Source organism: Saccopteryx leptura, chromosome 8 (assembly GCF_036850995.1).
Source record: "Saccopteryx leptura isolate mSacLep1 chromosome 8, mSacLep1_pri_phased_curated, whole genome shotgun sequence".
NCBI lineage: Eukaryota > Metazoa > Chordata > Mammalia > Chiroptera > Emballonuridae > Saccopteryx > Saccopteryx leptura.
Window position 1 is genome coordinate 97,476,842 of NC_089510.1, and position 23,521 is coordinate 97,500,362.

General features: G+C 37.4%; 1 protein-coding gene across 6 annotated transcripts in view; it reads left to right on the forward strand.

Moving 5' to 3' along the window:
- IFT80 (intraflagellar transport 80) overlaps nucleotides 1-23,521 on the forward strand; it is a 261,132-nt gene that overhangs the window by 217,704 nt on the left and 19,907 nt on the right. For all 6 annotated transcript variants that reach the window (XM_066347674.1, XM_066347677.1, XM_066347675.1 and 3 more), the window contains 6 exons: nucleotides 1,168-1,232; nucleotides 8,581-8,716; nucleotides 9,124-9,271; nucleotides 11,255-11,426; nucleotides 13,127-13,216; nucleotides 13,316-13,488. In XM_066347674.1, coding sequence (XP_066203771.1) covers nucleotides 1,168-1,232; nucleotides 8,581-8,716; nucleotides 9,124-9,271; nucleotides 11,255-11,426; nucleotides 13,127-13,216; nucleotides 13,316-13,488 — 784 coding nt within the window. The remainder of the gene's footprint in view (nucleotides 1-1,167; nucleotides 1,233-8,580; nucleotides 8,717-9,123; nucleotides 9,272-11,254; nucleotides 11,427-13,126; nucleotides 13,217-13,315; nucleotides 13,489-23,521) is intronic.

A 23,521-nucleotide genomic window follows, 5' to 3' on the forward strand; every position in this document is an offset into this window, starting at 1 on the left:
CATGCCATATCTGTCTTTTCATTTCTGAATCTAATGTGTATGTTCAGTTATATAAAATCCCTCCATCTGGGATGAATCTTGGGCTGAAGTAACTCTGGAATTACTTCAAGAGAATCACGAAAACATTGTGACAATCCTTTTTTCCTACAGCAATCTTTTTTTATTTTTTTTTATTTTTTATTTTTCCGAAGCTGGAAATGGGGGGGCCAGTCAGACAGACTCCCGCATGCACCCGACCGGGATCCACCCGGCATACCCACCAGGGGGCGATGTTCTGCCCCTCTGGGGCGTCGCTCTGTTGCATCCAGAGCCATTCCAGCGCCTGAGGCAGAGGCCACAGAGCCATCCCCAGCGCCCGGGCCATCTTTGCTCCAATGGACCCTCAGCTGCGGGAGGGGAAGAGAGAGACAGAGAGGAAGGAGAGGGGGAGGGGTGGAGAAGCAAATGGGCGCTTCTCCTGTGTGCCCTGGCCGGGAATTGAACCCGGGACTCCTGCACGCCAGGCCGATGCTCTACTGCTGAGCCAACCGGCCAGGGCCTCCTACAGCAATCTTTAAAGGAAGAAAAAACAGCTCCCAATACCAATGTTTGAAACCTTTGGTGAAGGAGAGAAAGGGTCAGAGCATCTATTCCACCCAGAGTACCCCTATTAGCAAACAAAGACACTTCCTGAGGTTCAAGTTCTCTGCCAGGAACCCAGGACAAAACCCAGACAAATTATACCATAGTAGTATACTAACCACAGGAAACTAAACAGTCCATAACACATTGCCTGGTATTATAGTAGGCACTTGACACAATTTTCCTTTGTGAAATAGTGATTATCTGTGATGTTATACTGGTCTAAATCAGTTATCAAAATTAGAGATTACATCTAGATTTGGATTTGCCATTGTTGATCCTCTGCAATATTGAAGCCATACCATTAATATTAATTCTAATTAGGAAATGCATGTTTTCAGAAGTATCCAGTTCCATTGTTCTCATAAGAAATATGATGCCATTAATAAATAGGAATCTGATGCTGCTGCTCTTCTGTGCTGTAAGATACTCTGAGGGCCACCAAATTAAATAATTTCTCATGAGAATTATAATCATTCCATTGAAGTTTGCCAATTAAAATTCTAATGTAATATATTAAGTAATGTCCTATTTTTTCTTTTCAAGTAATCTTCCTCTTTGAGGCATCAACTGGAAAACCATTAGGTGATGGAAAGCTTCTTTCTCATAAGGTAATGGACATTAGCTATTTCTAATGTAAACAGCCACTCTTTATTTCCTTTTAAAATTAATGTTTTCATTTTAAGGAGGAAAACATGGCTATATATGGAAATCAATTGCATAAAAGGATCTGACTTATATGTCTACTGTCTAGGCTCTTTTCTACTTTTCAATAAGATGTTCTCTTTTTTTTTTTTTTTTTTTTTTTACAGGGACAGAGAGAGAATCAGAAAGAGGGATAGATAGGGACAGACAGGAACGGAGAGAGATGAGAAGCATCAATCATCAGTTTTTCGTTGCGACACCTTAGTTGTTCATTGATTGCTTTCTCATATGTGCCTTGACTGTGGGGCTACAGCAGACCAAGTAATCTTTTACTCGAGCCAGCGACCTTGGGTCCAAGCTGGTGAGCTTTGCTCAAACCAGATGAGCCTGCACTCAAGCTGGAGACCTCGGGGTCTAGAACCTGGGTTCTCCGCATCCCAGTTGGATGCTCTATCCACTGTGCCACTGCCTGGTCAAGCAAGATGTTCTCTCTTGATTAAACTATTCACATCTATCAGTAAATAAAAATGTCTTTATATTTCAAAATACTTAGCAGTTTCCCCATTGACCTGTCTTTAGCAAGCATTTTCTTTAGGTTTTCATACTGTAAACTGAAAAAAATTTCTACAGAAGTATAAAAAGACATTGAATTGTGAATTGTCTATTGGTTTCTGATTTTTAGCCATAAAACAAAGGAGCACATTTTATTGAGTTATCTTTCTAATATGTGATATATTAGAGTCTAAAGATGCTTTTAACTGTGTTGTTCAGTGCTGCTAGTGAAGTGTTACTTTCTTTTTGTAATTATCAGTTTTAAGTTTGAATAATAAATACATATGGTTCAGAAATCAAAAATCATAAAAAAGTATACATTGAAAACTTTTTCTTACTATGTCTGTTCTTCATTAATAGTTTCTTTCTACCACATAAATAACCACTTTATTAATATCCTGTATATCCTTCCAGAGATTTTTAGTGCATATACAAATAAAACTGATATGTTCTTTTTTCCCTCTTTTACAAAATTGTAAACTACAACTCTGCACTTTGCTTTTCTCATACTTTCTGGAGATCTTTCCATACCTTCATGTAAAGTGCTTTCCCAGTCCTTTCCCCAGTGCACCATATATATAACATTTTATGAGTGTATCAGAACAAGTGATGGACACTTGTTTCCAGTCTTTTGCTATTTAAATATTATCAAGATGACTTACATTACAAATACCTTCTTACACAAATGTTAGTGTATCTGTGGGATAAATTCTTGAAATGTTGGGGTGGGAGAGTCAAAGAATATGGCATTTGTAATTTAAATAAGTATTGTCAAATCATCTTGCAAAGCGATTGTATTTGTTTACATTCTCACAAGTGATACATGAGATGCCTGTTTCTCCACAACCTCTTCATTATAATAATTTAAAATCAAGACTGTGTAAGCAGAACTTTTCATTTTCAGTAGGATTAAGCATATAAAAAGGGAATAAATTTCTCAGCTTTTCAAGATACAATCTTTATTTTTGTTGTTCAGGTTGAAATGAGAGTCATTTAGAAATTTTTTATAAATATTTCTTTCAGTGTGATAATTCTTTTTCTAAAACACTTTTCTTCTTCTTCTTCTTATTATTATTAATTTTAATGGGGTGACCTTGATAAATCAGGTTACATATGTTCAGAGAAAACATCTCTGGGTTATTTTGACATTCGATTATGTTGCATACCCATCACCCAAAGTCAAATTGTCTTCCATCACCTTCTATCTGGTTTTCTTTGTGCCCCTCCCCTCCCCCCTTGCCTCCCACACTCTAGTTTATGTCTCTGAGTCTCATCTTTATTATAGTTCTTAGTTTTTTTCTGATTTATTTCACTCAGTATAATGTTATCAAGGTCTATCCATGTTGTTGTAAACGATCTGATGTCATCATTTCTTATGGCTGAGTAGTATTCCATAGTATATATGTACCAAAGCTTTTTAATCCACCTGTCCACTGATGGACACTTGGTGTTAGGAAGCTACAATTTCATTATTGTAAGAAAAGAGGTGACTTCCTCATCTGACACTTCACTCAATTGCACAGAGCATTGAACTTCTTTGTCTTATATATAATACAAAGGATTTTAAAACTTACATTCTATTGAAAAGTCACTCAATTTGTTTTATGTCATAGTATGTGAAGAAACTAAAAGCCAAGGTCTACCCAAATAAATATCAAAGCCAAAACTAGAACTCAAGTCTGTCTTTTATGAAATATTATTAGTGTAGGGCAAGGGAGAAGGTTCAAATGAACATGAAGCTGTTTCCATATCCTGCTTCAAAGAGTGACCCAGGAAGAACAGAACAAAAGTGGATATAACAGGACTGAACAAGAGAAAATGAGGAAGCCCTGCTGAAGAAAGAGAGAACAAGGAGGAAGAAACACCTTGCCCCACACTATGTACAAAGGCTTTATTATTGTCAATCTTTGATTTTGAATTTCTTACAGAAGAGAATTGTATCTGTTTAAAAATGTTTTAAAAATATTATACAAGGTACTTTTGATGTAGATAATAAGTAATGCTTTATCATAAAGATCAGTTTCTATGAAAGGTTTCCATTTTGTAAATACCTAGAATTATATTTCGTACATACCTTGACTCACATGGAACAAAATTCTTTTCTTCCTTAAAATACAATTGATGGTATTTCCAAAGAAGAGAAAAAATTTTAAAGAATGTACTCTGAACTATTATATACCTTACTCTGATCCATCAACTTGGATAAGGGTATATGTGTTTTGTTTTGTTTTATAAAGATGTTATAATAGTATACATAGATACAATTACTTGATGTGATCAGGATTCTTGTTGAAGCCACAGAACTAGAAAGTTTTCAGACATAGTAAGCAGTAAACAAATACCCCTTGAATTGAATTGAAATAAATCCACACTGAACCATTTTCAAATTATGAGGAATTTTTTTTCACTAGCTAGTATAATAATGTAATAGATTAATGCACTATACCAGAAATACTTTGCTTATGGAAAACGGATAACTAATTGTGCAGTCAGAAGTCTGGGTTGTAGGAGGATTCCAAGATGGCAGCAGAGTAGGCAGAAATACAAACTGCCATCTCTCAGGACCAAACTGGATTACAAAATAATTTAAGAACAATCAACATGAAAAACCAACTTTGGACTAAAAGACCAGGACTTGAAAACCAAGGAGCACAGAAGAAACCACACCAAGACTGGTAGGAAGTGCGGGGACATGGTGAGGGCTCTCCACTCCAAGGAACAGGGGTGGATGAGGCTCAAGGAGGACTCTAACTGTAGGGAGAGAGACCCTGAGAGGCGAGGTCCTCAGCCCCAGGACTGGAGCCCCAGCCTAAAGATCCAGAAACTAGAAGAGACAACCTGACAGGATTGAGTGAGGAAAAGAGCAGGATTTCTGTCTATGGGAAACAGTTTGCGAAGAAGTTAATGCAGCCTTAAAGTGCCAGTGTAGAAAATCTTGCTCACGGCCACTTGCCTGGGGATCCAAGGGTGAGGAGAGCAGAGTGGACTGGTCTTGTGTGAGAAGAGTGGGGGGATTTAGGCACAGGGACACAAACGGTGACAGGAAGAATATCTGCGCTGAGTCATTCTCCAATACTGAGGTGGCCATATGCAGGGGGAGGGGCACTCCCTCCATCCAGAATGAGCCTAGTGTAAGGCCAATTGACCCACCTCCAGAAATCTCTCCAGCTCCAATCAGCATGAAAGGCCGTTCAGATAGGAGAAAGTAAAGGGGAGCGACAGTGACTCAGCTTTCTGGGGAGATGTGAGCTACATCTCCCCTTTCTGATACAGAGAATGCACCCCACCCCTGGAGAGTGGCTGGGCAGAACACACCTCTGGTTCTCAGAGGTCACACCCACTGCATTCCTGTGGATTTACCATACAAAAAAAAAAAAAAAAAGGCCTGGATAGAGTTTAAACTGGGGCCAAAGAACAAGATACATCCACTACCCCCATTCTAATCACAGAAGTTCCCTGCTGGGCTCAGCAAACAAACAGCAGGGAAAATAAGACTTTTATGTGGCTCACCTTGTTAGGGAGAATTAAAATCAGAGCAACCAGCAGAGGCTGAGGGATTAAGCCCTGGAGGAGGGGCCACATTCCCTGTACCAATCCTAGCTGCCCCAACCCAACAAGCTTGCAACTGGCACACAGGAAATATGGAAAGACAGAGAAATGCAATTCAAATAAATCAACATGAGAAATCCCCAGAAAAAGAACTGAATGAGATGCCAAATTACCAGATGCAAAGTTTAAAATAATGATAGCTAGGATGCTTAGGAATCTTAGAGCTACAATGAATGGACATAATGAGCACTTAAATAAAGAAATAGCAAACATCAAAAAGGACATTGAAATCATAAAAAAATCAATCAGAAATGATAATTACTTATCAGAAATGAGGACTACAGTAAAAGGTATCCACAGCAGGTTTGATGAAACAGAGGATTGAATCCACATCTTAGAGGACAAGACAAATGAAAACACAGAAACGGCAGCAAAGAGAAAAGAGGCTCAATAAGTCTGAGGCAAGTATAAGAGAGCTCTGTGACAATATGAAGAGAAATAACATCTGCATCATAGGAGTCCTGAAGGAGAAGAGAAAGAACAAGGAATAGAGAACTTGCTTGAAGAAGTCAGTTGAAAACTTTTCTATATTGATGAAGGAAAAAGTCACACAAGTTCAAGAAGCACAGAGATTCCCAGTAAAGAGGAACCCAATGAGACCTACATCAAGACACATTATAATTAAAATACCAAAGTTAAGAGATAAAAAATACTAAAAGCTGCAAGAGAAGTCAATTACTTATAGAGAAGCCCCATAACGATGACATCCAACTTTCAACAGAAACACTTGAGACCAGAAGGGAATGGCAAGAAATAATCAAAGTAATACAAAACAGGAGCCTACAACCAAGACTTCTTTATCCAGCAAGATTATTGTTTAAAATTGAAGGAGAAATAAAAAGCTTCCCATACAAAAAATAAAAAATAAAACGAAAGGAATTCATTACAGGAAAGCAACAAAAGACGATAAAAATGTGAAATCTGCATCAAATAAAATGAAAACTCTTCCAGTTTCATACTTATTCAGTGCAGTTTGATGTGGGCTCACGCACAGATTTTTTAGGGCTCCTTATGTAGCTATCCCATATAGCCTCTACAGACTCATCACTGACTGATGGCCTACCAAAACGGGGTTTCTCCACCAAACTGCCGGTTTCCTTCAACTGCTTATCCCACCGAGTAATATTATTCCTATGTGGTGGCACTTCGTTATAAATGCGCCGATATTCACGTTGCACTTTGGTCACCGATTCGAATTTAGTGAGCCACAGAACACACCAAACTTTCCTCTGTACCGTCCTACATCTTGACTGGCATGACCGTGGGCTGCTCCGCTGTATACATGGTATTACATCATCATCTGTGCATGCGCACATGCTGCCACATCATCCTAGAGAAACTGGAAGGCTTTTCCTTTTATTTGGTGCAGATTTCACATTTCTATTGTCTTTTGTTGCTTTCCTGTGACCGGTCAAAAGTGCACCATGACTTGACGGACACACTATATTTGCTGATTTATCTCCATGGGCAAGTGAAATAAAGGACACGATGAACAAATGGAACTGTATTGAAGTAAAAAGTTCTTGCACAAGAAAAAACACCATGAACACAATAAAAATGCAACCCACACAATAGGAGAATATATTTGCCAATACATCCGATAAGGTGTTAATAACCAAAATGTATAAAGAACTTGTAAAACTCAACACCAGGAAAGTAAACAGTCCAATCAAAAAGTGGGCAGAATAACTGAATAGACACTTCTCCAAAGAGGATATACAGATGGCCAATAGCCATATGAAAAAGATGTTCAACATCACTAGTCATTGGAGAAATGCAAATTAAAACCACAATGAGATACCACCTCACACCTATCAGAATGGTTATTACTAACAAAACAACGAATCATAAGTGCTGATGAGGATGTGGAGAAAAGGGAACCCTCCTGCACTGCTGGTGGAAATGCAGACTGGTGCAGCCACAGTGGAAAACAGTATGGAATTTCATTAAAAAATTAAAAATGGAACTGCCTTATGATGTAGCTATCCCACTTTTAGGAATATATCCTAAGAATAAGAAATCACTGATTCTAAAGGAGAAATGCACCCCCATGTTTATGGCAGCATTGTTTACAATAGCCAGGATCTGGAAACAACTCAATTGTCCTTCAGTGGACGAGTGGATTAAAAAGCTGTGGTACATATACACAATGGAATACTATGTGGCCCTGAAAAAAAGGAACTCTTACCCTTCATGACAACATGGATGGACCTGGAGTCTAGTATGCTAAGCAAAATAAGCCAGACAGAGAAAGAAAAATATCATATGATCTCACTCATATGAGGAATCTAATGAACAGTGTGAATGAGGAACGGAATAGATGCAGAGAAGAGGTTAAAGAGTCCAGAGGGAAAGTGGTCAGAGGGAAAGGTGATGAGAGGAGGGGATCAAAGAAAGTAAAGACATTAGTGAAAGTATATATAGGTAACACAGAGAGATAGAGGGCAGGATAGTACATCATGGAGGGAAGGGCAGAAAGTGGTGCGAGGAGGGGGCAAAGGGGGTTTCAAGGAGAATACGGAGGGGAGCAGGGAGGGAGATATATTCAGTGGAACACTTGTAACTATGTAAACACAACAAATTAAAACCAATAAAAAAAGATGTCTGGGTTGTAAATTTTAGATATGCTTGTTATCAGCTTTTTCTGAGCAAAATCATATAATGGATCTCAGTCTTCTCATCAGCAAAGAAAGTATAATGTGAAAGAATGTGTAAAATTTTAAGGCTCTAAAAACATAAACCATTTTTAAAAATCAATTCTTACAAACCTTTAAAATATTGACAATCTTCTTACAGTACATTTTGGTATGAGGAGCTTTATCAAAGTAGACCTTTCATGTGATACCCAAACTTGCCTCACTCTTTGACCCTAATTGCTAAGATGGAAGTGTTTCTCAGTTTACAGTTTCAAAATATACATTATTTTAGTGCTAATAAGGGGCATCTTTCCGTGGAAAAAGTGAATCTTAGTATAGCTTTTGAATGACTAGTTTATTAGCAGTTTAAAATTATTTAACAGGGTCAGTTTATAACTATAAGTAGGGGACTGATATTTATTGATCTTTAAGTTAACAAATATTTTTAAAATAATTAAAGTGAACTTATGGTTAAACACTAAATCTAATTCAGTATTTTTATTTTTTTAAATTTTAGAATGAAATTTTGGAAATTGCTCTGGATCAAAAAGGACTTACTAATGATAGAAAAATTGCTTTCATTGATAAAAATAGAGATCTCTATGTCACCTCAGTAAAAAGATTTGGGAAGGAGGAGCAAATTATCAAGCTTGGTAAAATAATTGTAATACATTTATAATTTTAATTACTTAAAATTTTCTTAAATCTACTCTGTCATATATTATACTGGTTAATTTATTTTAATGAATCTATGAATGCTTTGATCTCAGAACATTTATTAACTACTTAATTCCATTTTAGTAGCAAGTCTTTAGCTGCCACAGCTAAATTGGCATTGAAGAAATACTTGACAATTAAAATATTATGGTTCTGGATAGGATATTCAAATATGTCCATCGATTCTTATGTGAATTTTTGTACCATTATATGGTCAGAAAATAGAGTCATACCTACTAGTAATGAGATGGGGTCTTGTTATATCAGCTGATTTTAAAGATATATTTTTAATGCTTATTATATAGTAGAATTAATAGTACATTAAAATTCTTTTTAAAACAAGGAACAATGGTGCATACTGTGGCGTGGAGTGATACATGCAATATCCTTTGTGGACTTCAAGATACTCGATTTACAGTGTGGTATTACCCTAATACAGTTTATGTGGACAGAGACATTTTGCCTAAAACATTATATGAAAGGGATGCAAGGTAACATTTTACTGCATAGAATTGTTTATGATAGTAAATAAAACTAATAAAGTGTCATGTCTTTGCCTCTAATTTTAATCCTGCAAGATATCTTTCACCTGACTCAGTCAACTAAATAATTTGTTCCGGTAAAGCTGGCTTAGTGAGACTTAAGTGATGGAACCTAGTTGAAAATATTGTATAATACTGTTATATTTAATTATTTGTTTCTTATGTGAATATAATTTTCCACCTTAATGTTGTTTAATAGTAACTTATACAGTTTTTTTCAATGTGTTTTAGTGATTTTAATATAGGCACAGTGATTTATCAGTGATACACAACCTGTGACAAGCTTTCCTCTGTCCCAGATTATCATTGACCTTAAGACTTTTCAGGAATGTATATATTCTGAAATGAATTAAATCTGGAATTAAATTTTAAAATTAATACTAAAGATAAAAAATACATAAAATTGTCCCTGGCCGGTTGGCTCAGTGGTAGAGCATCGGCCTGGCGTGCAGAAGTCCCGGGTTCGATTCCTGGCCAGGGCACACAGGAGAAGCACCTATCTGCTTCTCCACCCCTCCCCCTCTCCTTCCTCTCTGTCTCTCTCTTCCCCTCCCGCAGCCGAGGCTCCATTGGAGCAAAGATGGCCCGGGCTCTGGGGATGGCTCCTTGGCCTCTGCCCCAGGCGCTAGAGTGGCTCTGGTCACAACAGAGTGATGCCCTGGAGGGGCAGAGCATCGCCCCCTGGTGGGCGTGCTGGGTGGATCCCGGTCGGGCGCATGCGGGAGTCTGTCTGTCTCTTCCTGTTTCCAGCTTCAGAAATTAAAAAAAAAAAAAAAAAAAAAAAAAAAAAAAATATATATATATATATATATATATATATATATAAAATTACTGAAAAGTTTTAAAATTTTTCTATGCTTCAGAAAGTCAGATATTTATAATTCTAAATTCTCTAAGAGGTAGCAAGGGGATCTCTTTCTCTTGACAGAAAAGGAAACAGGCTTTTTAACTCTAAACCTTAGCTTAACTTGCAAATCTATTTTGAGTTCATTTGTTTTTTTTTTTAAATACTTTATTGATTGACGTTACAGAAAGAGGAAATGTGGGGGAGGGGGAGATAAGAATCAGCTAACTCTTACTTGCTTCACTCGAGTTGCCTTTACCGGGGCAAGCCCAGGGTTTCGAACTGGCGACCCTGTCAGAGTTCCAGGTTGACACTCTAACCACCACAGGTCAGGTAAAAAAATATTTACGTTCTCATGGGATCTCTGCACGCCAGCTGGAAAAGCATGCAAGGGAATTCCCTGGGGAGGACCCAGACTTGGGAAGAGTCTTCAGAGACTGGAACTGATTCCCTTGACTCCATGGAGCCTGACCAGGCATTTGAATGGTTGGAGTCTCTCACCTCCCAGGGGAAGTGGGAGTTGGCCCCACCACCGTGGGAAGACTGAGCACTTAGGAGGCTCTGCTTTGAGCCAGAGAGTTCAAAGGCCGATGACCTTGATTGAGTTCATTTTTAATACTCTTAATTCACAACTTTAGCAAAACTAGACAGGCATCATTTTAAAAGTTTTAAAATTAACAAGAAGTTAGTTTCTTTACTTAAAGTTTCCCTCTTTTTATGGTGAAAAAAATAATCTTGAAATGAGCTTAATTTTTAATGGTTTATTTACACTTTAATACTTTAAAAGCACAAGCTAAGAGATTTAGTCATTTGTGTGATTTACCTTATAGGTCTGAGAGGAAAAAAGTCCTTTGAAATGCTTTTAGAACTAGCTTTCATATTAATTAGTATATTTTGCTCCAAGTGTATATAAAAGGTTTGATTCAAATGTTTATTTGAATATATACATTCTCTATAAAGTTAACTTTTTTTGGATATGTGTTTGGAAGCTAGATACTGCATATGTATGTCAGGGATCAACTCCCCAAATTTAATATATAGAAAAAATTTACTCAGAATATAAATTACACTGCTTTTTTTTCCTACAGTGAATTTAGTAAAAATCCCCATATCGTGAGTTTTGTTGGAAATCAGGTAACTATAAGAAGAGCTGATGGCTCACTGGTTCACATCAGCATATCTCCATATCCTGCTATTCTCCATGAATACATAAGCAGTTCAAAATGGGAAGATGCTGTAAGACTTTGTCGCTTTGTGAAGGTACTTATACTTCAGATCCATAGTTGTTTTTTATATTGTGACATTTGTGCAAGAGAAGAAGTGATAACAGTTAAGGGCTGGAAAAATATGCATTGCGATCCTGTCTCTTTTTATGTGAAGATATAAGTGATACAAAGGGATACATGCTTTGTATTAATTCTCTGAAGAAGCTATAATTTAAATGGGTAGTTTCTTAATATTGATGCATATAAAAAAGCTTCTGTGAAACTTTTTTACAAGTCATGTTCCCAACTTCTACCCCCATAGAGACTCTAATTTCTTTTTTCTTTTTAGGGAGTAAAACATTTTAATGAAAGATAAGATCTGTAAGCATATCCTTTTGTTGTTGTTTTTTTAATTGAGAGGCCGGGAGGCAGAGAGACAGACTCTCACATGCACCCTGACTGGGATCCACTCTGCAAGTCCCCTACAGGGCAATACTCTGCCCATCTGGGGCCACCGCTCAGTTGCTCAGCAACAGAGCTATTTCAGCTCCTGAGGTAAAGCCATGGAGCCATCCTCAGCACCCAGGGCCAACTTGCCCAAACCATTTGAGCCATGGCTGCAGGAGGGGAAGATAGAGCAAGAGAGAAGCGAGAAAGGGAGGGATGGAGAAGCAGATGGTTGTTTCTCCTGTGTGTCCTGACTGGGAATTGAACCTGGGACTTCATATGCCGATTGGATGATCTACCACTGTGCTAATCAGCCAGGGTTGATAGAGTCTAAATTCCTAAATCTGAGGAGAGTCTTGGGCATAGTTTTTAAGTTCCTCAGATGACTCATACAGCTAAGGTTAGAATCTGCTTTAGATCAGCATTGTTTGAATCTAGGATTTTCCAAATATGTTTGACTACAGGATTATTTTGTTGAACATTGGTTTACATTTCCTAGAATATACTTTTGTGGAGTGACTTTTCAATGATTTTTCATACAGTGGGTTGTTGGTTGTAATCTGCTATAATTGTATGATGCAAGAGCCTTACTTTTCCTCAGGTTCCCTGTATACTGTATTCTTTGACATCTCAACAAAAAGACTAGAGGGTTTAAACCTTAAGTTATTCTAAAAATATATCATAAGTTCAAAAATCATTTTTGATACATAGAAAACTTAAAAATTTTTATTCAAAAATAGTTCTTTATGTGTTATTAATAGTTAACAAAGTAGCCACAGTGAAATTTCTGTCATTAATTTCCTGAATGATTAATTCTTTCAGTGCCATACTCAGTAATTTTTTATTTTTAAAACTGTTTATTCTATGGCCCTGGCCAGTTGGCTCAGTGGTAGAGCATCAGCACCACGTGTGGAAGTCATGGATTGATTCATAGTCAGGGCACACAGGAGAAGCACCCATCTGCTTCTCCTCTCCTTCCCCTTTCCTTTCTCTCTGTCTCTTTTCCCCTCCCGCAGCCAAGGCTCCATTGGAACAAAGTTGGCCCGGGTGCTGAGGATGGCTCCATGACCTCTGCCTCAGGCATTAGAATGGCTTGGTTTGCAACAGAGCAAGCCTCAGATGGGCAGAGCATTGCTCCCTAGTGGGCTTGCTGGCTGGATCCCAGTCGGGCACATGTGAGAATCTGTCTCTCTGTCTCCCTGCTTCTTAAGTCAGAAAAATACAAAAACAAAAAACAAAACAAAAGAAAACTTTATTTTAAAACTTCAGCCATATAGATGAGATAATTATTCTCCTATTTCATTACAGGAACAAACTCTGTGGGCTTGCCTAGCTGCTATGGCAATTGCTAATCGAGATATGACTACTGCAGAAATAGCCTATGCAGCAATTAGTGAAGTAAATAATGTTTACTTATATGTATATGTGTGTGCATTTTTTGCCATAATTTGTTATATTTCTGTTGTTATTCATTTCAAATATTTTTTCTTTTATTAGATTGATAAGGTTCGCTACATCAGTTCTATAAAAGATCTTCCATCTAAAGAATCAAAAATGGCCCACATACTAATGTTTAGTGGGAACATACAGGAGGCTGAAATAGTCCTTCTTCAGGCTGGCCTTGTTTATCAAGCGATCCAGATCAATATTAATCTCTACAATTGGGAAAGGTAATAAAAATAGTTTTTATCTATTCCCAAACCAGATTGATTTTGTTCTTTTACCTACCATTTTCCTCTTTACTTAATAGTTTCCTAATACTACATGCTTATAATTACACTTCAATACTTTAAATGCTCAAGCAGAAATTCCACCTGTCTAAGAAGTAGATTTCCCCCCCAACACCTGGGGAAGCAGAATGTCTGCACACAATGCTGAGCAATTCTTACCTGACTAAATAGGCTACAAGAATTCAAATCCAAGACCTTCTGACTTTAAAGCCTCCTGTAATACACTGAATTGTGGATGCCATAAAAATATGCTGCTCACAAAAATTAGGGAATATTTCAAAATGAATATGAAGCAATAAAAAAAAGAAGCATTTGATTTTTTTTTATTAAACAAGAACATCAGAAAAGCAAACAAGTCAGAGAAAGTTTGATTATGCAAATGAATGCAAAACCAGCTTTTATTTCATTGGTGAAAATGCACTGTACAAAAGGCTGAAAGTACTGGTATATCTACATGTTCCCTGATCCCCTAATTTTTGTGAGCAGTGTATTTGTGAGTAGTTTGCCATTGAAGATTTCTGCCTTCTTGAACTTGTGATTGATGAGAAATTGGGATATGAAGAAGAGAAGAGTATCTAAGATGTTTCCCAAATTTCTGATTTTATTAACTGAAATAAAAAAAAACTAATATTAGCAGATTTGGAAGGGGAAATAGTGAGTTCAGTTTAGGCATATTGAATTTGAAATATTTGTTGAGAAATATGTGGTAATAGTTGATTAAATGGACCAGGAGCTCAAGGGAAAGATTTGAACTGGAAATGTGGATTTTGGAGTCATCAGGAAATGGATGGTAGTTAAAATCTAAAGAACGGATGGAATAGAGTAGAGGGTGTATGGTGTGAGAAAACATTGACAGCATTTATGTGTTGAGTGAAAGAAGAGAGATGCACTGAAAGATTGAGATAAAGCAGTCAGGCAGGCACAGAGAAGAGCTAAGAGCGATTTATGATGCTGAGGAAGAAAGATGAAAGGGTTTTTAGTAAGGAGTAACCTTCTCCCCACCATCAGGCTTTGGGACAGCTTGATTTCTGAGACCAAATGCAGGTTGAGGTTTAGGCTCCTTTCTTAAAATGTATTAGCTTTCACCACTCACTCTCTCAGGTACATGTCTCTCAGTGAACAGGGTGCTCATATACATACACCTGAAGTTACTGTGTTATTAAATTGGCATGACTACTTTCCAGGTTAGAAATGTCTTTGATAATCTTTGTTTCTTTCTAGGCTCAAATATAATCTATAAATCTTTCAATTACACAACCCTTATTTCTAATTTCCTTAAATTAGAATTTTTACAGATAGTATCCTTTCTCTACCTTTCCCTTGAATAGAAGTAACAAGAATAGCAGTTAATTTTGTCAGTGACATATTGTACTTTAGTCCAGGGGTCCCCAAACTTTTTACACAGGGGGCCAGTTCACTGTCCCTCAGACCATTGGAGGGCCAGACTATAAAAAAACTATGAACAAATCCTTATGCACACTGCACATATCTTATTTTAAAGTAAGAAAACAAAATGGGAACAAATACAATATTTAAAATAAAGAACAAGTAAATTTAAATCAACAAGCTGACCAGTATTTCAATGGGAACTATGCTCCTGTCACTGACCACCAGTGAAAGAGGTGCCCCTTCTGGAAGTGCAGCGGGGGCCGGATAAATGGCCTCAGGGGGCCGCATGTGGCCCGCGGGCCGTAGTTTGGGGACCCATGCTTTAGTCTCTTTAATTTATGCACTATGATTTATGATCTATATACACTCTTTATACAGTACAGCCATTTAGTTTATGTCCTCTATTTAAACAAATTTGTTGTCATTGTTTAACTGTGCAAAGGATTATGAAAAAATGTTTTTGATTCAACAAAGATGAATAAATCATTGTCTTTGTCTTCAATTTATTCTTAATTCATAAATTTTAATTTTTTTTAATTTTTTTTTTTTTTTTTTGTATTTTTCTGAAGCTGGAAACGGGGAGAGACAGTCAGACAGACTCCCGCATGCGCCCGACCGGGATCCACCCAGCACGCCCACCAGAGGCGAGGCTCTGCCCACCAGGGGGCGATGCTCTGCCCCTCCGGGGCATTGCTCTGCCGCGACCAGAGCCACTCTAGCGCCTGGGGCAGAGGCCAAGGAGCCATCCCCAGCGCCCGGGCCATCTTTGCTCCAATGGAGCCTCGGCTGCGGGAGGGGAAGAGAGAGACAGAGAGGAAGGAGGGGGGGGGTGGAGAACCAAATGGGCGCTTCTCCTATATGCCCTGGCTGGGAATCGAACCCAGGTCCCCCGCACGCCAGGCTGACGCTCTACCGCTGAGCCAACTGGCCAGGGCTTAATTCATAAATTTTAAAGAAACTAGCTTGGAGACAGTATGAATAATAGTTTTAAAAATTGTATATACCATTACGAAGCTATGGATTCCATGAGAAGTAGGAAACAATAATGTTTGAAGCATTCTTTCAACCAATATATATATATTTTTTACAGAGACAGAAAGAGTCAGAGAGAGGGACAGATAGGGACAGACAGGCAGGAATGGAGTCAACCAATATTTTTAAGAAAACATTTATGTTTTAAGAATATTTATAGCCTGACCAGGTGGTGGTGCAGTGGATAGAGCATAGAACTGGGACATAGAGGACCCAGGTTCAAAACTCTGAGGTTGCAGGCTTTAGCGTTGGCTCCTCTGGCTTGAGCGTGGGCTCACCAGCTTGAGCATAGCGTCACTGGCTTGAGCGTGGGATCATAGACATGACCCCATGGTTGCTGGCTTGAGCCTAAAGGTTGCTGGCTTGAAGCCCAAGGTTGCTGGCTTGAGCAAGGGGTCACTTGCTCTGCTGTAGCCCCTCCACCCCCTGCCAAGGCACATATGAGAACGCAATGAACAACTAAGGTGCCTCAACGAAGAATTGATGCTTCTCATTTCTCTCCCTTCCTGTATGCCTGTCCCTAGGTATCCCTCTCTCTGATTCTCTCTGTCTCTGTCAACAAAACGAAAAATTAAGGAAAAGAAAAAAATATTTATACTATTTATGTTTTAAGAAAGTAAGTGTTAGACACTATTTGTACAGCACTCTGAACACTGCACAATATTTTAAAAACATTTTTTAAAGACCTTTAGTTTAAAAAGTTTACAACCTAGTTAGGCATTCTATTTTATTGTTATTAGTAATAGTAATTCAAATGAAACTAGACTACTATATCATACGATACACAAATATTAACTCAAAACGGATTATTAACTGGAATGTAAGACCTGAAACAATAAAATACATAGAAAAAGAAACAGGTACTAAGCTTATGGATATTGGTCTCTGAGGTGTTTTTGGAAACTTGACCCCCAAAGTTGGAGAAACCAAAGCAAAATTAAATGAAGGAGACTACATCAAACCAAAAAGCTCTGGTACAGCAAAAGAAACCATCAAAACAAAACCAAAAGGCAAACAACCAAATGGGAGAAGTTATTTGTAAATAATACCTCCAATACGAGGCTAATATTCAAAATATATAAAGAACTCAACAACAGAACAAACAATATGATTTAAAAAATGGGCAGAGGACATGAATAGACACTTTTCCAAGGAAGACATATAGATGGCCAACAGACATAGGAAAAGATGTTCAATCACTAATGAACATTACTAGTTATTAGCAAAATGCAAATCAAAATCACGAGGAATTTAATTAAAAAAATAAAATTGCAAGATAGTAAAAAGAAAATAGTCAAGCTTCAATTTATGGAGTGCTTTTAATATGTCAGGAATTGTGTTAAACACTTTTTACATATCATCTTATTTGGTTACCACACCATTTTAAAAATGGGAAAGTTGAGGCTAACTCATAACTTGGTGGCAGATCTAGAATTTGTACTTAGTTTTCTAATAGCAAAGAGGACCTGGATTTTCTTTATATTATCAAACAATTAGATATGTACTGTTGGTACCACTACTTATATTTTTTATTGTATTGCTATTTTTCTCTTTCATTATCTATCTTTGGAGATTTTTATATCATCTTTCCCCTTTCAAATTATAATTATACACTTATTGAAAGACAGAAACATTTTTTATTACATATACATAATAAGTCTTAATATTCACGCTCTTAATCTCTATGCAATACCTTAACCATTTTGCAGGGCTCCTCCGCAAACATTTAGTGTAGATACATCCAATGTGTCAGTGTCATGGCAGGAGGATGAAAATATTTATTGATAACCTATAATATATATAAGTAATATATAATATGTAATATATATCAGTGGTCCCCAACCCCCAGGTCCTCCGTGGTGGCCCCCCATGGTCCCCCGGGCCACAGACCAGTAGATGATATGTAGAAAGTGTTTAACACAATTTCTGGCATATTAAAAGCACTCAATAGGCCTTGGCCGGTTGGCTCAGTGGTAGAGCATTGGCCTGGCATGCAGAAATCCCGGGTTTGATTCCCGGCCAGGGCACACAGGAGAAGCGCACATTTGCTTCTCCACCCCTCCCCCTCTCCTTTCTCTCTGTCTCTCTCTCCCCCTCCCGCAGCCAAGGCTCCATTGGAGCAAAGATGGCCCGGGAGCTAGGGATGGCTCCTTGGCCTCTGCCCCAGGCGCTAGAGTGGCTCTGGTCACAACAGAGCGACGCCCTGGAGGGGCAGAGCATCGCCCCCTGGTGGGCAGAGCCTCGCCCCTGGTGGGCGTGCTGGGTGGATCCTGGTCGGGCGCATGCGGGAGTCTGTCTGACTGTCTCTTCCCGTTTCCAGCTTCAGAAAAACACACACACACAAAAATATATAAATAAATAAAATAAATAAATAAAAGCACTCAATAAATTGAAGCTTGATTATTATTTTTTTTACTATCTTGGGCCATTTGGTACCGGTCCACAGAGAAAGAATAAATACAAATTTAAATACAGCCTGAATAATGAGGACATGCTCATTCCTCCTTTAACTTAGCCCAATAAATATCGTAAGTTCGACAATTATATTTAAAAATACCACAGTTTTTACGTCGGTCGCATAATTTTATTTTACGCATTTATCCATGCCACCCTAAAGGCCGGTCCATGAAAATATTTTCTGACATTAAACCAGTCCACAGCCCAAAAAAGGTTGGGGACCACTGATATATATGATGCCATCTGAACATTTCTTATACCTCCTTGACCTAAGTGAAACTTAACTGTTCCCAGAGGACACTGCCCCTCTACCTGTCCTTTCCAATGGACTCAGTTCTTTCTTACTCCACACTTCTTAAGATCCAGATGTGAATGGAGTTGATGTCCTTTTTGCTTCCCTCATCTTTATTTTTCTATCTTATAAAATCTCTTTCTTTAAGAGTTATGTCATGTGATCATGCTTATTTTCTGCTGTAACTTCAAATCTTCCTTATTATTTCTATATCCTGTTTCCTGTATCTTCCTTCTCCCCCACCTCCAATTTTCAGCAAATGATCCTACCTTAAGATATTAGATCTCAGGGAGAAGGAAAACAATAGGTCTTAATAATCACACTCCTTGAAATAAGTAAATCAGAAAAAACCAAGAACTGCATGATTCCATACATTGGTGGAACATAAAAACGAGACTAAGAGACATGGACAAGAGTGGTGGTTATAGGGGGGGAGAGGGAAGAAGAGATAGTGGGAGGGGGAGGGGCACAAAGAAAACTAGATAGAAATCTGTTCTAGATTGTCCAGAGGAAATCTGACTTTGGGTGATGGGTATGCAACATAATTGAATGACAAGATAACCTGGACATGTTTTCTTTGAATATATATATCCTGATTTATTGATGTCACCCCATTAAAATTAATAAAAAATTATTTATAAAAAAAATAATCACTCTTAATCTCTATGCAATACCTTAATGAACACTGGCAGCTCCTCCATTCCTCCTGACTACCTGATATCTCCCTTTTGTATGTTTCTTCTTTTTTATCTTTACTATAAACCAGTGGGTTAGTCAAGTGCTGATAGTCCTTTGTGTCTACCTGATAAAGATCCAGGATCATTGTTCCAGGGTTCTGATCATTATTTATACACTTAACACTCTCAAATAGCCCTCTGACCGCCCCATATTTGCTTTGAGAGCCTGGCTATCCAACTGCCTACTCAACATTTTCATTGGATGTCTCAAATTTATGTTTATTCCCTCATAAATGTGATCTTCTTCCAATAACCTATATTATATTTTACAGGCAATGCAAAGCTGGAAATCTAGGAGTTACATTTGATATTTTCCTTATGGTCTTCCCTTTCAACCCCAATTACCAATTATTTTAACCTTCCAAATACCTCTGACTCTCATCCACATTACTACCAGTACCTTTGTCTAAGCTGATTTAAGTTTCTTTCAGTATAACAGTGATTTTCAACCTTTTTTTCTAATGGCACACATAAACTAATTACTAAAATTCCATGGCATATCAAAAATTATAATATTTTGCTGATCTGACAAAAAACAGGTACAATTTTGATTCATTCACACCAAATGGCTATTGTTGTATTGGCTGTTGCCATTTTTTTATTTGACAATCTAAGAGAAAAGGGGTCAGTACCTCTGACGAAAGAGTCAGGTATTACATATTTTAAAAATTCTTGTGGTTTACCAGTTGAAAATTGCTGGCATAACATCATTACCAATCTACATAGACTCTCTCCTACCCATTCTTCACACTGTAGTCCTAATGACCTTGTCACAATGTAAATCCAATCATTTCTCTCTTGACCTCTGACTCATTTAAATGAAACCCATAATTTCCTATCAAGGACTAAGTAACCAGTAGAAGTTATTATAGCTGCTAAGAAACTCTTTAAGAAACTTTTATGGTCTTGTCTTCATTTCCAAGTTCTATAGATATTTCTGAAACCACTTGGAATATTTTTTCCTATTGCATATTTATTCATTCAGCAGATAAATTTAAGTGCCTGCCATATCAGGCATATTTAAATATTACATGGAGATCTGCTTTTTTTTCTTAAACAGTCTTTTTGGTCAAGTATCTGGCAATTTTAAGCATACTTGTTCAAGAAGGCTGTTGGATAGGAAAAGGGCAAATGTAGTGGTTAAGAATGGGAGCCTTGGAATCTGATGTGAGTTTGACTTCTGGTTCTGCATTTATAGCTCTGTGATTGTAGACAGGTTACTGAGGCTTTGTAAATGTCAGTTTTCTTATGTTGTAAATGGTGATACTAATAAAACTTCAAATGTATTGTAAGGATTAAAATTATGAAAATTTCTTAGCATACTGCCTTCAATAAATGGTAACTATAATTATTTTTAAAATATTTATTGAGTGTATCTCATGTGCCAGGTTTTAAGCTCTGGGAATACAGCAATGAAAAGAATCGACCCAAGTTCTGTGATGTCAATTTTATTTTTATTCTTTAGAGAGACACAGAGAGAAAGAGAGTGAAAGGGAGGGAAAGACAGGAAAGGAGAGAGATAAGAAGCATAAACTCGTAGTTGCATCACTTTAGTTGTTCACTGATTGCTTCTCATACGTGTGCCTTGATGGAAACAGGGCGGCTCAAACCGAGCCAGTGATGTCTTGCTCAAGCCAGCGACTTTGGGCTCAAGCAAGCGACCATGGGATCATGTTGATGGTCCTGCTCTCAAGCTGGCGATCCCTGTACTTAAGCTGGTGAGCCTGCATTCAAGCTGCATGAGCCACGCTCATACTGGAGACCTCGGGTTTTGATCCTGGGTCATCAGCATCCCAGCCGATGCTCTATCCACTGTGCCATCACTGGTCAGTCTGTGATGACAATTTTTTATTCTAAGTGGTATAGCTAAGTTGAAAAGGTATAAATAAGAGGGATATGTTTGGATCCAATATAAGAATCAGTTTATAACAGTATAATCCAAAGAATGAATTGGATGATAAATATTAGATTGCTTTTAAGATCCCTGAATTTCTATATTTGTTTAAAGCCTTTAGAAGGGAACAGATCTTACTTAAATGTGTCTTATTCCATTTGAGGAGCACAGTCTTGCTGGTTTGTGCTTCTTTCCTTCCTACTTGAATGTGGAAATTGCCTGCAACCTAATAAAATACAGTCCTTGAAGAGTGGTAGGTCAGTCAGTAGGTTATCTACTTGACATTCACTGTGGACATTTGGTGGTGGTCTGTTCTGAAAAACTGATGTTAAGACAGGTAGAAACTAAAAACTCCAGGTATACATATTGATTCTTTATGTAAGTATTAATAAAAATAATTTCTCTACTTATATCAGTTATATAAAGTGATTTTGCTTCATTTAAGTTATACAAAAAAAGTCATATTTTGGAGTTATCTTTTTATATAACTTCCTTCTATTTAAAATCAGAGAAGATAAACGTGAATTTATTCTAGCCCCATAATCTAATGTCGCATTTGTTTGGTTGCCAAATAACCATTTGCTAGAGGCATACTGTTCCCATAACCCTTATGTAATTGTAATTTGGAGTGAATTCCCTCCTAAATGTGGCAAGGAAACATTTTTTACCCAGAGGGTACTTTCAGAGAACATTTAAAACAGCACATAATCATTTCAATGTTTATTTTAGCCATTGCTTTTTAATCAGATAATTAATACATATTTTATAATAACGAGTGTAATGATACATAATGCTTAGTATCTAGTATCTAAATGCAGGATTAGATGTCATATTTCTGTCCTTTCTACATAACTAAATGATTGATGATGTTCCATAACAAAGTATCTCTTTGTAATTTTTGAAAAGCCCCTGCCAGAATGGAAACTTATGCACCCCCCGCCTAGAACACCTCTAGTTGTGAGCAGTCAAGAACTTCCCTCATCCTGAATAAGCATAAAGAAAGAATGGAAAATGGAACTTCTAAAGTGCCAAAGGGTTGGTTCACCTGAGATTTCCACTCACACACACACACAGCACTGAATTTAGAGCAGCGGTTCTCAACCTGTGGCTTTAGGCGGCCCCTGTGTTTTGGTCGTTCTGACCACTGATTTAGAGCCTTAGATATAAGGGGGTGACATGGGAGAGGGTTAGAAAGATTAAGACAGATAATCTTTACTTCTCATCTTTTGATTCTCTATGAACTGTTTTTTTGCCTTCCCTTATCTTCTTCTTTTGTTCCTCTGTATCCCAATATCTCTATGTTCTTTTCTGTATATCCTCCTTTTCTCTGAAAGACTTAGTCACAGAGGAATAAGGGAACTCTGTGAGGAGTTTGTGATGGGTAGCAAATAAATTTAGCAATATGATTTATGCCAATATATTTTTATAAGAAATTGTTGCACCAAAATTTGACATCATTTGTATCAACATAACGTATTCATAATTGTTTCATATTAAGTATTTAATTTCTCAATTGTCTATCAATTGTCAATATACACAGCATATCTAAAATCTTAAAGTGATTATTTATTTTAGGTCAAACCAAAGCATGCTAAGAATGAAACATTTTTCTACTAAAGATTTGCACATTGCAAAAAAATATATAGTCAGTAGTCAGCCTTTCTAAAACAATAGATTTGTAATAGTTGGCTCTGATAAATCATGCCTGGCCTATTCAGAACTCATAAGTCATATGAGATAGCAAGAAAACTTGAGAAACAATGTACTTTGACCATTAAGGTGGTGTTTCCCATACTTGAAAACAAGATGACAGGGAACAGTGTTAGGAGAGCTATATTTTTCTGCAGTGATTTTCAACCTTTTTCATCTCATGGCTCACATAAACTAATCACTAAAATTATGTGGCACTCAATAGTCAGGTATTGCATATTTTAAACATTATTGTGGCACACTAATCGGCACACTAATCGGACTAGATTGTTCCTGATTCAGCTACATTCCTGAGTCATGCACAGATCCTGGGCAGAGGTGCTATCCAAAACTTGCATACAAAAATCAGCCTAGAACTGAGGATTAATCTATTCTTTCCCCACCATATTATAAATATATAGATTTTAAGTCTTTAGTATTGTACTGATTTCAGCAATTCATTTAATGCTTGTCTCCTATTTA